The sequence below is a fragment of the Elgaria multicarinata genome, chromosome 4 (assembly GCF_023053635.1).
Source record: "Elgaria multicarinata webbii isolate HBS135686 ecotype San Diego chromosome 4, rElgMul1.1.pri, whole genome shotgun sequence".
Classification (NCBI taxonomy): Eukaryota; Metazoa; Chordata; class Lepidosauria; order Squamata; family Anguidae; genus Elgaria; species Elgaria multicarinata.
In genome coordinates this window covers 118286739-118304179 of record NC_086174.1, presented here as the reverse complement: position 1 = coordinate 118304179, position 17441 = coordinate 118286739, and the positions used below count along the sequence as shown (strand labels likewise).

At 46.1% G+C, this 17441-nt stretch overlaps 1 protein-coding gene across 1 annotated transcript; it reads right to left on the bottom strand.

The window, feature by feature from the left end:
• Positions 1-1379: 1379 nt before the first annotated feature.
• LOC134397982 (glutathione S-transferase-like) lies at positions 1380-17391 on the bottom strand. Its single transcript, XM_063125094.1, has 6 exons — positions 17283-17391; positions 14529-14580; positions 13458-13590; positions 11785-11926; positions 10824-10955; positions 1380-1711 (listed from the first exon to the last, which is right to left on the bottom strand). Exons 1-6 carry the CDS (start codon positions 17367-17369, stop codon positions 1592-1594), a joined length of 666 nt encoding a protein of 221 aa, XP_062981164.1. The 5' UTR covers positions 17370-17391; the 3' UTR covers positions 1380-1591.
• Between the last annotated feature and the right edge of the window lie 50 nt (positions 17392-17441).

The window sequence follows — 17441 nt, the reverse complement described above, 5'->3', positions numbered from 1 at the left end:
ACTTATCAATGGAACCTTCTCAAACTGGGGAGAGGCAACGAGTGGGGTGCCGCAGGGCTCAGTCCTGGGCCCAGTGCTCTTCAACATTTTTATTAATGATTTGGACGAGGAGGTGCAGGGAACGCTGATCAAATTTGCAGATGACACCAAATTGGGTGGGATAGCTAATACCCTGGAAGACAGAAACAAACTTCAAAGTGATCTTGATAGGCTGGAGTGCTGGGCTGAAAACAACAGAATGAAATTTAATAGGGATAAATGCCAAGTTCTACATTTAGGGAATAGAAACCAAATGCACAGTTACAAGATGGGGGACACTTGGCTCAGCAATACTACAAATGAGAAAGATCTTGGAATTGTTGTAGATCACAAGCTGAATATGAGCCAACAGTGCGATATGGCTGCAAGAAAGGCAAATGCTATTTTGGGCTGCATTAATAGAAGTATAGCTTCCAAATCACGTGAGGTACTGGTTCCTCTCTATTCGGCCCTGGTTAGGCCTCATCTAGAGTATTGCGTCCAGTTCTGGGCTCCACAATTCAAGAAGGACGCAGACAAGCTGGAGCGTGTTCAGAAGAGGGCAACGAGGATGATCAGAGGTCTAGAAACAAAGCCCTATGAAGAGAGACTGAAAGAACTGGGCATGTTTAGCCTGGAGAAGAGAAGATTGAGGGGAGACATGATAGCACTCTTCAAATACTTAAAAGGTTGTCACACAGAGGAGGGCCAGGATCTCTTCTCGATCCTCCCAGAGTGCAGGACACGGAATAACGGGCTCAAGTTAAAGGAAGCCAGATTCCAGCTGGACATCAGGAAAAACTTCCTGACTGTTAGAGCAGTGCGACGGTGGAATCAGCTACCTAGGGAGGTTGTGGGCTCTCCCACACTAGAGGCATTCAAGAGGCAGCTGGACAACCATCTGTCAGGGATGCTTTAGGGTGGATTCCTGAATTGAGCAGGGGGTTGGACTCGATGGCCTTGTAGGCCCCTTCCAACTCTGCTATTCTATGATTCTATGATTCTATATTCTTTGAAAAATGATTTCAATGAACCATCACAAGTCAACAAGTGCATCTTGCTCTTCCGCAGATAGAGTTGTTAGTTGTACATCACCACATTCAAAAGGATTCCTCCTCCATGAGTTTTCAGGATTAGGTGCAGGGAAGTAATCTCTGAAGCTAGTCGCTAAATTACGCAGGTGCTCAGTGACATTATATTTTACTTCTGGTAGGAATTTGGTAACAGTGGACTCCATAAATGAATGCTGAATATGTGAATGGTGCCACGGACCCCCTGGGTGGGTTATGCAGACCCCCTATTGGGAACCACTGGTATAGACAAGCCAAATAAATATTGAACAAAAACACAAATGCTGTAGAATGTTTTGTTTCATTTTAGTCTAATGGCATACAATATTCTCACAATTTCCTCATCAGAAACCTCATCATTTTGCTTCCCATTGTGGTTACGTGGATTTACTTTGGAACTTGTGCCTGCATGATTATTGTGGCCCCTTACAAGAATTTAAAATAAATGCCCCACCTTTGCTTCTAGCTACAATAATGCATTAGCCATGAACCTCAGCCACAATTCAATAGAAAATCTTCATTGCTGCTGCTACACTTTTCTCAGTGGGTGGTGGTTTCCTCTGATTACCAGGCTGCAGAAATTTTTGAATCGTAGGGATGTTGCTTATTCTGGCTTTAAATGCCTAAAAAGAGAGATGGAAAAACATTTTAACAGGAACAGAGTACTCTTAGAGCAAGGAAAGATGGCACCCCTGAATACTGACTTGTCATCTGAACAATGCAAGGATATTACAACTATCAGTATTTATTTATTTATTTACAACATATATATACCACTCAATTATCTAACACAGATTCCAGAGCAGTGAACAAAGATATAAACAGTAAAAGAAAGAAGATTAAAAAAGGAAATTAAAATTATTCAATTTTAAAACAAAGGAGCCAGAAAAACAGTGGCTAGTCTGTTGGGGAAGGCTTCTTGAAACAAAGATGTTTTCAGGAGGCACTGGAAGCAGCCTGGTGTTGGTGCCTGCCTGATCTCCAAGGGCAGAGAGCTCCACAGAAAAGGGGCCACTACACTAAAGGCTCTTCTCCTGGTGGATTCCAATCAGGCCACAGGCCCACGTGGAACCACCAGCAGCATGCCCTCCAATGACCTTAATGATAGGGGTTGGTAAGGGAGAAGGCGCTCCTTTAGGTATCCTGGCCCAAAGTTGTTTAGGGCTTTGTACATTAGTACCAAAACTAGGGCTGTGCACGGACCCCACCCCACCCGATCCACTTCATGTCTTGATCTGGAAAATCTGGCGCCAGGTAGGCCAACCCCACCGTCCCCTTACCTGTATCCGTCGTCACGGGCTTCATTTGAGGCCCCAGCTTCAAGTGGAAAAGAAGGCCACGGCCTTCACTTCTGCTTCAACCGGGGCCTCAATTGAAGCCTGCGATGGACGCAGGTAAGCCTTCCTCCTCCCTGCCCCCTTACTTTAGGGTGACCATATTTTGTAAACCTAAAAGGAGGACATCATGGCCTGCCCTCAAGGAGGCGTGCCCACCCCAACATGACCAACCTCCAAGGGGGCGTGGCCTGGTCACATTTATTTATTTATTTATTACATTTATATACCGCCCCATAGCCTAAGCTCTCTGGGCGGTTTACAACAGCTCACAAGCTGATTCTACAGCTCACAATTAAGACAAACCTGTTCTACATAATATGTTAATGTTAAAATCACTGAAATAAAGAACAAGTCATATATTCAATGTGCCTGAAATTAACATGTATTTTTAGTTGCTGTACAGATTTCTTTGTGGTAGTTCTTTTTGCTATCCTCATAAAAGATCAATAAAAAAGAAAATCTGTTATTTTCCATTTTTCTAAAAAAAAACAAACCAGTTCCTGGATTAGAAAAAAAATAGCTAAAGGACACTGTGATTAGGAGGTGGTACACCAGTGCTAGGCTAAACAGAAAATGGAAAATACGTGGTAAAGAAAGATTAGACAGAGAGGCAAAAGGTGCAATGCTGTGTATGTGGAGAGAGAGAGAAAAATCCTACAACTCCCAGCACTCCGCAGGCAGCATGCATAGGGTTGTGCCTTAAACCGATTTCTAGCCAAATCCAAAGCACTAGGACTGGGAAAATATTTAAATATTATCAATGAAGTTTGCTTGCAATTTTAACTTTTAGCACTCAGAATCATTTTTTCCTATCCAATGCAGCCTGATGAAGTGAAACCTCATGCATGTCTAATCAAACACAAGCCTCACTGTGTTTAATAGGACTTATTCCTAGGTAACTGCGTATAGGATTGCAACCCCAGTATGAAATATGTGACATTTCATCGTGTGTAGTATTCAGGGAGTTGAAAAGGTGAAGAAAAGAGAGAGAAAATGATTCACTCACTGTCACAATCTTTTCCCAGGCCTATTCAGTATGATTTAATATTAAGCAAGAAAGAGCAGCTCTCTTTAAAACATTCTAACATTTGAGATGTAATGTAAACTAGATTTTCACAACTAAATCTCTATTAAAGGTCTTGCTCCAGGCATAGACTTTTTCAGATTTTTAGCTGTACACTATTGGGAAAACTGATAAGCACCCACCATAGGGCCTCAGTGGTGAGTTTCTACCAAACCCTATAACACTATCAAAACATCTGACTACATGTTACAAGATTACAGAGTTTACATTTCATTTATTACATTTATATCCCACCATTTTTCCTCCAAGGAACCCAAGGTGGAGTACATAATCATCATCCTCTCCATTTTATCCTAACAACAACCCTGTGAGGTAGGCTGGTTTGAGACTCTGTGACTGGCCCCACTATATCACAATCCACAAGTCAGACATTTTATACATTAGCAATATTAAATGGATAGTCGATATAAAGTTCAAGTTAATTCTAGTTAACTTTGTAGTTATGACTAGCCTGTGTAACATAATCCTACTCAGAAGTAAGCTCAATTGAGTTCACTGGATTGAGTTTACTTCCAGGTAAATGGGTATAAGATCGCAGCCTAAATAATTTAAAGGGCAAAGTGCACAGCATCTTTTAAACAAACAAAACATTAGGGCCCTTGCATATATATATATATATACACACAACCAGTAAAGGAGCAGATGATTTACTCAACTAAAAAGTCTTTAATTTATTACCAGGCCTTTTTCTTTTCTATTTTTTAAAAAAAGAAGATCCTGAAGAAAAGAAAAGCCAGGTGAACAATGAGAAAGCCGTACATGTGCCCTTCTTCAGTCATTCAGCTGGCAACACAGGGTTGACAGAGAAGGCAGAAAGTATTATCCTTACTTTTGCTGCTTCTAAATAGGATTTGTGGTGTTCATAAGCAGGAATCACACAGAGCTTTCTCTCTTTTTTCCTTCTTCTCTGTCTCTCTCTCTCTCTCTCTCTCCCCCCCCATTTCAAATTATTTTTCTTGCATTAATATTTACATGTTTACAGCATAAATAAAATAGTGGCACGGTCTAGGAGATCATTACAAATAAAACAGTGGTGCAGAAGGAAAGTTCCAAAGTTGACGGCTTTCTTTAACTAACATAAAAGCCTGAGTGGTGCTAATAGAGCTGTGGATTTAAGAGGAACAGATTTGTGACTTCCCTGCAACCAAGACGTGCTTGATCCAGTGAATGGATTTTACAATTGCATGAATGGTTTATTACCCCAAATTCCTTGTAAAATGGAGGTGACTTACCCTAAGTAGTTAAGCCATTGCTGCTGGTGGTGTTGCTGTGGTTCCAAGGCCAGGCCACACACTGCTACCACCACGCCCACCCACCTGGCTGAGGTGCCAGGCGGGGCCACAGTTAAAAGGAGGGCCAGGCCAGGCCGGGCCGCACCTCCGGGGCTTTCCTTGGCCGGCGACATTGCACTGGCCCAGGAACGGCCCAGAGGGGAAGTGGGAGGGGCTGGAGAGGTCTGTTTCCGGAAATACAGAAACGGGTTTCTCTAGCCTCTCTGGAGCAGCGATCTGAGGTTCTTTGGTGTCGTCGCTATTGTGATGACCTGGAAGAAGCATAGACAGCCCTTGGGGATGCCTAGAGAGGCCTGTTCCTGCGCTTCCGGAAATGACCTCTCTACGAACTCACATGCGGTGATCTGGGCCTGGATAATTTTAAAAGGTAAAAAAATACTTGTGAGCTGCCAGGCCGCCCATTTCCCGGTAAATCGACCTGAGACCCGGTTGCTCCGGACCTTCATTGTTTTGGAGGAGGTCTCCGGATTTTTCTGGGTGGTCTGGTCACCCTACCTTACCTGGCTCCGCCGCTGCTGCTGCTGCTGCATGGATGGCGGCGGCGGCACCAGGTAGGCCAACGCCCCATCCCCTTACCTGCGTCCGTCGCAGGCTTCAATTTTGGGCGACCAAATGACCGGATTTGCCCGGACATGTCCAGGAATTGGGGGCAAAAACAGGGTCCGGGGGGGGGAACCTTGAATTTGCCACCAAATCCGGAAAAATTGCCTTACCTGGGAGGCTAGAAAGGCCCGTTTTCAGCATTTCCGGGTAAAGGCTTTTCCAGCATCTCCCATGGCACATCCGGGCTCTTGCTGGGTCATCGCCATGGCGACGACCCAGAAGGAACCCGGATGGGGCCTGGGCGAGGCTGGAGAGGCCCATTTCTGGAAGTGACGGAAACGGGCCTTTCCAGCCTCTCCCACAGTGCATCCGGGATTCTGCTGCCTCGTCGCCACAGCGACAACACAGCAGAAGCCCAGATCGCTGCTCTGGGGAGGCTAGAAAGGCCCATTTTTGTCACTTCCAGAAACGGCCTTTCTAGCCCCGCCCATGGCACATCCAGGCTCCTGCTGGGTCGTCGCCATGGCGATGACCCAGAAGGAACCCGGATGGGGCCTGGGCGAGGCTGGAGAAGCCTGTTTCTGGAAGTGACGAAAACGGGCCTTTCCAGCCTCTCCCACAGCCCGTCCGGGGTTCTGCTGCTTTAAGAGAAGCGAGTATGCATTGGAGCTGCCACCAGTTCACCATGTGAGTAAGTCAGGGAGGCTGGGTGGGCTGTGTTGTTTGGCCCGAATGAGTGTGGGCAGCCAGGATTATATAAATGTAGTCCTTTAACATCACGGCCACTGATGAAGGAGGAAAGGTTTAGCTCTAAATATATTTTGAAATCACTTTGTTATATGTTTAGTTGTCTTGTATCATCTCACGCATTTTTCCTCTTTAGAGGAGGAAGACATGGTGGGGAGTGGAAATATGATGTGGGAGCGCACGCGGGCGCCCTTGCAGTGGCGGCGCCGGGGGTGGTGGAGGGGGGCAAGCCCCCCCCCCAAACAAGGAGCTTGCCACCCCAGTTGCATACTCCTGTTATAAGGGCTTGCATTCTGGGACGGCTGAGAAGGCAGTGGGGACAAGGGGTTAATTTTTTCCAAGCCAGTTCTCCCCTCCCCCACCTCATTGTCATGGCGATTAATGTGGTATGTTTTAGGAAGAAGTGGGGGGGCAGGGTGGGAAGGTTAGGAAAGAATGAGTGTGTGCGCGCACGCACAAGAGCAAAGAGGAGAGCGAGCATGTGCCAGGAAGGCTAGGCTGAGGCTTCCTAAAGAAAAGCAGCCTCACTGCCGGTTGCTGGTCTCCTTTGTTCATTTCTGGGCGGGTAGGGGATCATCTCCCTCAAAACCTATTCCCATCAGAGCCCAATAGATTCATGTAAAAATCTTTTCATAGGGTTGTGACTAAATAGGCAATACATTTAAGTCTCTGCTGCTGTGTTGGGCTTGTGTGTGTGTGTGATTTAAAGATTAAGAAATTCTTGTGTGTGTGTTTGGGCTTAGAATCCATTTTGTTTTGCTGTATAATGCATCTCAATTATATTGTGAATATGTGGTTTTAAAAAATCCTTCCTTTCCTTTTCGTGGTGCAAGTTAATACATATTCGTGGCTAAATTCCTCCTGTTTGATGGGCCACTTCTTTTTTTCCTTTAAACATTTGATTACATAACCCAAACTCTCTCCCTTGCAGTCATGGACTCTTATTTGCCTGCTACCTTGCTTTGCCTATGTGTAAAATGGGTTCCCTGGTCTCCCATCTCACTTTAACTTAAATGTCGGAGAAGTGGTCTTGTCTATAAATGCCTTTCTCTGTGTTGTGACACTGCTCTCTATTGGTTCTGGGAAGATACTATGCTGCAATTACGTAACCCAAACACATTCTCTCTTGCAGTCATTGACTCTTATTTGCCTGCTGCCTGAATTTGCCTGTTTGTGAAATGGGCTTCTTCCCTTCCCACATCCCTTTGCTTTCACCACTTGCTCTGTTATCCCCACCTGCCTTGGGAAAGAGCTGCTGCTCTGTTTTAATTACATTTTCCTGTGTATGGGTTTAGGAAAGTTCAGAAATGTCCTGTTCTGTTCTTCTGCCAGTGTTGGATTGGTGCCTGCCAAGCCACAGATCCCTGTGCACAGCAGGAAGCTGCATCCAAACAACTTTATGCAAGGATCTATGCATACACACACATCAGCGCTAGATCAGGGAGCCCAGAGAGTGAAGTTCAGAAGGATGGGGTCAAGCTCAAGAAGCACGAGAAACACTATTCTAGGCAAAATCAAGTATAAATCAAAGGTGAAAAATATTCTGGAACATCATACATAAAACCAATGAATGAAATATAATGCAGTATGCTGTGAAAACACATGTGCAATGAACTTCACATTAAGATGTTATGTATAACAGGTTTGTCTTAATTGTGTGCTGTGAAATTAGACATGTGATCAAGGCCATGTTTGGGTGGGCATGCCCCCTTTGGGGGCTGGGCATGTTGGTGGGCATGCTCCCTTTGGGGGCTGGGCATATTAGTGGGCATGCCCCTTTGGGGGCTGGGTGTGTTGGTGGGCACGCCCCCTTGGGGCAGCCATGTTGTCCTCCTTTTTGGTTTCCAAAATATGGTCACCCTACTTCAATTGAGGCCCCGGCTTCAAGCAGAAGAGAAGGCCGCGGCCTCTTCCGCTTGAAGCCGGGGCCTCAATTGAAGCCCATGACGGACACAGGTAAGCCTCCCTCCTCACTGTCCCCTTACCTGGCTCCATCGCTGTCGCCGCAGAGCCTGTGGCGGCGCTGGCAGCGCTAGTTGAGTCCACTCCCCCCCCCACTTACCTGCGTCTGGAGCTCCAGATTGAGGCAATCCTCTTCGCCTCGATCCACAGCCCCCCGAATCTCTTCGCCTCCGCCTTTTCCGGAGGCGAATCAGGCTGCCTCGCTCCTGCTTCTCTGAACCGAAGAGAAGCGGAGCACAGCCCTAACCAAAACCTTAAACCTGGGGCGGTACTCAATAGGTAGCCAGTGCAATTCCCTCAGCAGTAATCTGGGCAGAGACAATGGTGTGATATCCAGATTTAGGGAAGAATCCAACAGTGTCCTTCCACAAACGCAAATGGCACTAGAAGAGCTCCATTGAATCTTGCTCATTATGCTTGCACAATACATTGTGCAAATAGTTGCACAACCGCTTACACAATGGATTGCACAACCATAATGTGAAACCAGTTGAACAACAAGTTACATAATACACAAGCATAATACACAACTAGTTGTGGAACCACCTATGCAAACATAAGTTTAGTTGGACTCTCCTCCTGTGCATTGTTTCCACTTGCAGAATGTCATTTGCACTAGCTGACACACCTGGATACTAGGGGTGTGATCCGCTCCGATTAGGAGCGTAGAAGCAGTAGCGGATTGGCCTGCTCCGCCTTACCCAGAGGCGGAGTAGGAGCGGACCGCGGACCCCCTAGAAGCAAGGCGAAGAGAAGCGCCCATTTTTCGGAGCTCCTAGTTCAGGCGGAGCGCTCCGGTCGCCATCTTGAAAACATTTCGCCATAGGATTGCATTGCGGCAAATAATTGCGCATAACTAGGTTGTTTTTGAAGCTATCGTTCTAGAAATTCTTGTGCTCAGAGAGTCGTGGATGGGGGTCATTTTGAGACACTCTCACCTCTCTGCGTTGTCTGGGTCGCGTGCTATATTTTTGTGAAAATCGGGTCAACCGCGCGGCTCAAACGGCGTTTTCGGCTTTTCGCCCATAGGATTGCATTGAGGGAAAGAATCGGGGATAACTGGGGGGGGGTTTAAGCTATCATTCTGAAAATTCTTGTGCACAGAGAGTCGTGGATGGGGGTCATTTTGAGACCACTCTCACCTCTCTGCGTTGTCTGGGTCGCGTGCTATATTTTTGTGAATATTGGGTCAACCGCGCGGCTCAAACGGCATTTTCGGCTTTTCGCCCATAGGATTGCATTGAGGGAAAGAATCGGGGATAACTGGGGGGGTTTAAGCTATCGTTCTGAAAATTCTTGTGCACAGAGAGTCATGGATGGGGGTCATTTTGAGACTACTCTCAACTTTCTGCGTCGTACGGGTCGCGCGCTAGAAGTTTTTAAAAAATCGGTGGGAAAAATACCTTTTTCAAAGGGCTGAGGGGCAGAGTCAGCTCCCGGTCATGATGATCCCAAAGTTGGAGGAGGGCATAGGCAAAACAGGTAACTTGGGATTCTGGGAAACTTCTCTTTCTTCATCTGAACGGGCTTTTCCCCGTGTTTTTTAACACAGTAGCCCCACCAAATGCACAAACACAACCTGAAATCATATACTAAGCCAAGAATAAGAGATAGAAACACAGCACTGCTCCCCACCCTAACCTTGGTGAACAACTGAATCGATGTGGTGCAAGGGGATGAGCTCCCCTAGGGCATCTCATTGTGGACGTGCCCCCACTCTCTCCTGCACTGGAAGGCCATTAGAGCCTTCCAAAGAGAGTAAAACGGTGGAGCAATGCCTATCATGAGTTGAAGTGAATGGTCACTTTTCAGTGGTAGAGCAATGCCTGTTATGAGTTGAAGTGAGCGTTTTACTTCTTCTCAGAGCTGTTGGTGGCTGTCTTGAACTGGCAGCTACTTCCCCCTCCCCCGGGCACGTCCCCCTATTGCTGGTAAAAGACAGATATAGCCTTTTTAAAAAAATTCTTCTTGCTGTTTATTGAGCAACACTGCTGCTTTTAATTCCACCCCTCCTTTGTTTATTGATTGATTTATTCCATTTTATATGCATTACTGGCTTATCCTTGGCTCACTTCCTTATGCCCCCAGAAATGCCAGCTGCATGCCTGCCTGCCTTCCCTCCCTCCCTCCTCCCCTGCCCACCTCGCAGGGATGTTGTGTGTGGGGTGCCCGATTTTCAAAAATTCGCCAAAAATCAGGGGATGATGGGATTGCTTTGAAACTTGGCGTGCGTGTGTATATCCCCATGAGGTGTCATGGTGCCAAACATGAGGTTTCTAACTTGAACAGAAAAAAAGTTGTATAATTTTTTAGCTTTCAATGCAAGCCTATGGGGGGGGGGGGGAAACGGAGCTCCGGATCCGGATCCGGAGCTCCGAGCGGAGCGGAGCGGAAGTGGGCGGAGCGGGGGCGGGGCGGAGCGGCCCGATCCGGAAAATGGCGGATCTGCAAGTGAAGCGGAGCGGGGGGTCCGTGCACACCCCTACTGGATACTGCCTGCAAGATAGTGGATTTAGAAGGTGATGCACAATCTCTTGAACAATGTCACTTAATGTCACCCATTGAATTTTGGTGGCAAACTGCCAATTCCTTTGCCTCCAAATTTAATAGAGGAGTGAGGGAGACACACAAGAGGACAGGGGGGCACATGCAGCCTCCATGTTGCCCACTCCTGATCTAGCAGCTAACAAGAACTTGTTGTATCCAGTGAGCTTTACCACCACTGTGCTGTCTTTTTACATTGAAGGACTTGCCAAAAGGAGTTGCTTACCTTTAAAAGAGGGAATTTAGAGAGAATATCAGCCTTCAGCTCTTCTGTCATTAGGATGCATTCAAGCAATTGAACATCTGCTCTGCTGAGTTGGTTTCCAACCAAAAAGTCTTGTCCATGGTCTTTCAGGACCTAGAGAACAGAACATACAAAATTGAGGACTTCCAGAAATCAACCACCTGAAGAATAGTGCAGCTTCACGTGGAGAGGATGTTTACTTGTGCTGACTTAACGTGAGCTACTTCTCCATTTTGGACAAAATGAAAATGCAACACTATGCCAACGGACTGGGTCAGAACTGGAAAGAGCAGGAATCAAAACTGTGCAGGGAGCTTCAGTACTATTATTGCAACAGTAAGCAAGGAGGTCAATGTTTTCCTTGTTCACAGCATTTTGTAGCCTTTCCCAATAAGAAAGAAACCCACTAGAACAAAATGCATAGTACCGAAGGCCAGTCAGGTAATTTTGGCATCTTGCATAGTAAATTCCACAAGCACCTCTCCCCGATTCTGGCAGCAAAACTACAACACTAAAACCAGCTTCCTCTTGCGGTGGGCATTTCTGCTGTGGTTCTGCATTGCAAAAGTGTAAACATGCCAGTGGAGAAAAACAGCAGAATAACTCTCCCTCCGAGGAGGGTACCCATTGCTTCTCTGCATGCTTTGATCATTCATCTTCTTTCAATCAAGAAGGGATACTGAGATCAGGGGCTCTTGAGGAAACCTTACGGGTGTCATTCTCATTCGAAAATATAGCTGAAAAGGTTTTCATTGGAGTCTCCCATTTCAGTTTTATTTCAGCAAAAGATGTCCTCTAGCTATCAGACCTTAAGAAAGCACAGGAATAAGGAAATGTTTTCTGATGGATCAAAGAATCTTACCCACAGTTACCAATTGCCAACATTAGAGCATAGGGACCTCTTCTCTAATCCGTACGTGGAGTTCCGCCTTTGCTCTCATACCTTTTCAAAGACAGGGAAATATCTGGTTGTGGCTTTTTCCAGGATTGTTGCCAACTCCTTCTCCTTTGTGTCAGCTGGCTTCAAGGGCAGCATCATGATCATTTCATTCAGATCCATTGCACCTTCGCAGTACATATCGATGCTGAAAAGAAGAGGATGGTGTCATGACTCTGAAGAGCTTTTATCATGTAGCATGCTCTGTTAAATTAGCAAATGCACAGACTTTGGAAGAATAAAGCTCATTCGTTCTTCCATTATGGAAATATACCTTCCACTCAATTATTTTGATCTGACTACATTGATCTAACCAAACAAAAATAATCATAACCTGAGTGAAAAACGGTTTCTTTCATTTTCACAATTAAATGCGACATTTTTCCTGTTCTAAAAAGCTCACGAGGTGCTGGCTAGGCACAGAAGCAAAACTGTTTAAAACAGTGGGGGGAAAGAGAGCCAAGCTATGAAATGATCTGCTTCTTTAATCTTTAATGATTTCTTTGATCTTCTTTACACATTTCGGAAGTACATCCTTCATCAGGAGCTATATGGAAACCAAGTATAACCAAGAGTAGGTCACCAGGGGATAAAGAAAAATAAAACAATTGGGAAGGGGGAATTGAACTGTGGTGTCACAGGCATCATAGGATAAATATGCTATCATGTGTGACACCCCTGCAGAAAAGCAGGTACAATAATCCTAACACTGGGAAAAGTCCATTTTTCTTGGAAAGAACCATTTCTCCCATAATAGAGGTGCTTCCTGAGAGGACATCATTTGACCAATTTCCGGAAGCAGCACATGGGCACAGAAGGTCCTTATTTCTGTGGACAGACATGCAACAAAAATGAACTACATTGAGTTCAATGGGGCTTACTCCCAGGTAAATGTGTATAAAAGTGCAGCCTTATTTGCTTTGGCTTCTTTTCAATAAAGAGTAACCTCCAAAGGAAAAAAAAATAGTAAGTGTATTCATGTTAAAATGAGAGGCAAAAGAAAACCTTGGGAAAGGGGCATTAATCTTCTGGGACCCAGATCATAAAACCCATTGATATCTAAAGCTCCAGTCTCCATGAAGCCTACTGTGATTGAGTAACTATTGCTCCACCCTGTACCCTTTTGTCCTAGCTGGCGGTGAGCTGAAATATGCTGACTCACAGCAGTGCATATGTTAAACTGCAGACTTCGGCCTTTGCTAGACCTAGCACCCCCGTGCCAGCGGGGTGAAGGTCCCGCAATATTTTTATCGCGAGATCTCCTCTTTTCACATGCGGCGTGTGACAGCCATTTTTGGTTTTTTTTCTTAAAGAAGAAGATGTGCACGAGCGCTCCTGCGCATATGGTGTTTCTTTTTTAAAAAAATTATTTGCCCTGCTCCCCCTCCCCACCCCCAATGGGCACAGTGCTCCTGAGGAACCGTGAGGAACTGGGACAAACCGTGATGCCCGCACACACGGGAAAAAGCTGGCCTAAAGTGTAGGTCAAGATCCCAGGGCAAGGGAGGGATCATCCCTCCCTGATCCTGGGATCCCCTGTGTGTCATGTGGATGCACAGGGACGATCCCAGGGATTGCCCAGGGATTTCGCCCTGTCTAGCTAAGGCCTTCATCTCTTATCATGTACAGCAAACAGCAGTATGCATTTAGTCACTAGAATGTTAGAAATGTTACTGTACAATGCTCTCTGCTTGGGGTCCTTCCCACAGAGATTATGTTTTGCTGCGATGTAGTTGAGAATAGCTCGGCTCTGCACCATCTTCATCCCATCAATCTCCACCATGGGCACTTGCTGATAGAGCAGGCTTCCATCTGGTGAAAGGAAGAGGACAAATCAATTTGTTTATTTTCCCAAATTCCATGACAGGGAATTTCAGGGAATGTGCACAAGTCATGCTTTGAATGTGAATCCATTCTTTTACACTGTGGTGTTGAGTTTTTCTCCCAAATCAAAAGACGGGGCATTTTTGCAAAAAAGTAATACATATTTACAGTGAATACACCGGGGGTGGGGGAATGAATTTTCTATATTTTTTAAAGTTTACATTTTAAACTATGTCTGCTCCACAGCTAAAACTCAAAAACCCTTGGCCTAGGAAATGAGTGTCATGTATACAAGGATTCTCTCTCTCCTCTCTCATCTCACACTATTGCCCCGCTCGTGCTCTTCGCTCCTCTGATGCCATGTTTCTCGCCTGCCCAAGGGCCTCTACTTCCCTTGCTCGGCTTCGTCCATTCTCTTCTGCTGCCCCTTACGCCTGGAACGCTCTTCCAGAACATTTGAGAACTACAAGTTCAACCGCAGCTTTTAAAGCTCAACTAAAAACTTTTCTTTTTCCTAAAGCTTTTAAAACTTGATGTTGTGCAGACTTCTACTGTTACTTTCTACTGTTAGTTTTGCCCTACCCTGTGCCTGCTTACCCTACCCTGTGCCTGTTTGCATTCTCTTCCCCTCCTTATTGTTTTACTATGATTTTATTAGATTGTAAGCCTATGCGGCAGGGTCTTGCTATTTACTGTTTTACTCTGTACAGCACCATGTACACTGATGGTGCTATATAAATAAATAATAATAATAATAATAATAATCTGGGAATTTGTCTCCTCTTTCAAAGCATGTAAAATAACCAAATGACAACTGTGCATTCACAGAAGAACCAAGAAATAAAGAATCAGTAAAATTCTGAATCCTATATATGTAGTCACAATCCCTAAAACAGACGCCTGAAACATTCAAGTGTCATACTCACCCTTCCTTAACTTTTCTAGGTCTTCCTTTGTGTGAAAGATTTGTTCTTCAAACTAGCAAACAAAAGAGACAAAACAGTTCAAGGATCTCTTGAGGAAAAAAGATGAAAAGCTGCTCATTAATCTTTTCATGATCAGTTTTGGGATTCTTGGGGAAGGGAGACCACCAGGTCGGGTGTGGGATACAATGTGTCACCCAAACTGGGAGAAGTGATCTATAAATACAGTTTTGTGTCTCAAAAAATAAGGTATAAAACAGTTCATGTCCTGGTTCCCCTGCTCCCAAGGGCAAAGCCTGTCAGGTTATTTTGGCACCCGAGGTAGAAAATCCAACAGGAAGAAGTAGAATCCTACTTCTTCCTGTGAGTAAAAATACAAATCCCCCCCCCCACGTTTATAGCCCTCCTTTTCTCCAAAGGAGCTCAAGGCAATGCACATAGTTCTCCATCAACCCTGTGAAGTAATTTAGGCTGAGAGATAATGATTGGCCCAAGGTCTCCCAATGCAGTGGATTTCATGGCTGAGTGGGGATTTGAATCTGGGTCTCCCTGGTCCTAGTCCAACACTCTCACCAATACAACACCATGCCCTCATGTATACGAACACTGGATTGCATCTCATTATTTTTTAACCTGTATTTTCCTTCATTTGATTCTGCTCAAAGAGCGTCACACTGCAGCAGCGACGACAGCCCGCCCTTGTCTCAGCCCATCCAACCACTGCCTCCCCTGCCTGTTCAGAGGCATTTGTTTAAGCACCGGGCACTTGGGCTACTCTGACACGGGGAGGGGGGAGGAAGGATGAGCCCAGGCCCAAATTCAGCTCCGTCCTGCTTTCCCGACTTGCTCGTTGCAGAACCCAGCTTCGCTTTTCTCCGTCCCGCTGTAGCTGCTACATGATGTTTCCTCCTATGTTGTAAAGGCAGGGAAAGTTTAGGGTTGCAAAGTTAAAGAAGAAAAGTCAGACAGAGGGACTGAGTGAGTGGAGAGGCAGTTGTGTACCAGCCGCTCGGTAATCTCTCCTGCGGCGTCCCGGGAAGTGAGAGACACCTCAAATTGGGGGTGGGGGCACCAGGCAGGACTGCACTGAATTTGTGCCTGGACTCCTCCTTCCATTTCCTGGGTAACATAAAATTAAAGAGCCATGTTAAATGGTGGCATAGATTTAGCATTTCCCTGCCCCTGTCAAGTCTCCCCTTTCTTCTCCTTTGTTCGCGTCAGTTTCATGTCAGTTTCAGGCTTTGTCTACTTTCTCCCATGCTCTCTCTCCCACCCTCACCACAGCTCACCAGGGTTTTTTTAGAGCTGTGCACCACCTCCCTGAACTGCTTCGGGGCCTGATCCGGAACTTCCGGATCGGGCCCAGACCGCTTTGGGTTGATTCGACCCTCACCCAATCCACTCCAGAACTGGATCCGGAGTGAGATCCGGAGGGCCGGATCGAAATTCGGCCCCATTTTGCCCCCCTTCCCCACTTACTTGCCTCCGGCGGAGGCAGGTAAGTGGGGAAGGGGGGACAAAATGGGGACCAAATGAGCTCCCCTCCCCCCTTACCTGGCTTCACTGTCCGCCACGGCACAGATCGTGGTGGTGGCAGGCGGCAGAGCCAGGTAAGCCCCCCTCCCCCCCACTTACCTGCATCCGTCACGGTCCGGGCACCAGCTTCAACTGAGGCCCAGGCCTCAAGCCAGAAACAGGCCTGTTTCTGGCTTGAGGCCTGGGCCTCAGTTGAAGCCGGTGCCCAGACTGCAATGGATGCAGGTAAGCCCCCCTCTCCCTTACCTGGCTCCGCCACCATTGCTGCATGGACTATGATGATGTGCACCAGGTAAGCCCCCTCCCCCCACTTACCTGCTTCCAGAGCTTTGGAATGGTCTGAATCACTTTGGACTGTTCCAAACCACCTCACACCAATCTGGACCTCCCCCTATCCACTTCGGATCTGGGGATCCGAAACAGAGTGGAGCACAGCCCTAGTTTTTTTAAAGTGTGCAGTCCCTTTAAGTGGATGGAAAAGGCTGTATATCTGCCAGGGATCCCCCACCCATTTGCTGCACAGTCAGCAGTCATTTTGTTTCATTAGCTGATTAAGTAGAGGCTTCGGGGCAAGAAAGCTGCCATTTAAACTTTCTGAGCTCTAATGAACTTGGCAGCAGTTGAGGAAGCGAGCAGGGAACTGCTTCCTCACTGCCCGTTCACCATCTTTGTTGGGAAAAATGAGGCAGTTGATAGGTAGGAAGGTGGGAAATTGGCCAATCATATCAAAGCTACGCCCACTTGTCAAAATGCGGTTTAACTCGCACAAGGACACATAAGTATAATGCGATGCTAAGTCGAACCCTAACCTAAAAGTCGCGGTAAAACGTGAATGCTAATATGTGCGTAATCGCGGGGAAAAGCTGCCACCGTGGCGAATGGACGGCTGCGTCGTCTAACCAATTGCATGGATATGCACAGTAATGCCACTGTAAATCAGCCATATAGATGTGGCCAATGTCTCTCATTAGATAACTAGCAATTTGCTACCGTTTCGTAACAGCCAAAATTAGCTGCCTTTGGTAGCCCCCTTAATCTTACTCAGCCCCCTTACCCAGCCCTTGAAGCAGAGGTGTAACAGAAACTGGACAAACTGGTGTGAAACTATAACCTTCCTCTCCAAACATGAGATATAGGAATTATCTATACACCAAAATAAGCCACTGTCCAAGAAGGATTCTCAGGTAAATATGATTGATTAGAAATTGTTTGAAGACAAACCTCAACCCCAGCTGCAGCTAAAAGCCACCTTATGGTTTCCATTCGGCCTCTTCCATTGAAGTAGTGAAGCTTTGGTTTCCCAGCCATGTTTCCAAGTGCTTAAATTACTTTTATGATAAAAAGAAGAAGTCATTTTTCAGAGATACAAGGTGCAGAAAA

Bases quoted from the DNA above. Each gene is read 5' to 3' on its own strand.
- LOC134397982 (XM_063125094.1), bottom strand. From the start codon at position 17,369: ATGGCTGGGAAACCAAAGCTTCACTACTTCAATGGAAGAGGCCGAATG. The intron at 14,581-17,282 runs GTTTGTCTTCAA...TTTGTTTGCTAG, and splicing joins TAGCTGCAGCTGGGGTTGAG to TTTGAAGAACAAATCTTTCA. The intron at 13,591-14,528 runs GTGAGTATGACA...TCCTTTCACCAG, and splicing joins CCTAGAAAAGTTAAGGAAGG to ATGGAAGCCTGCTCTATCAG.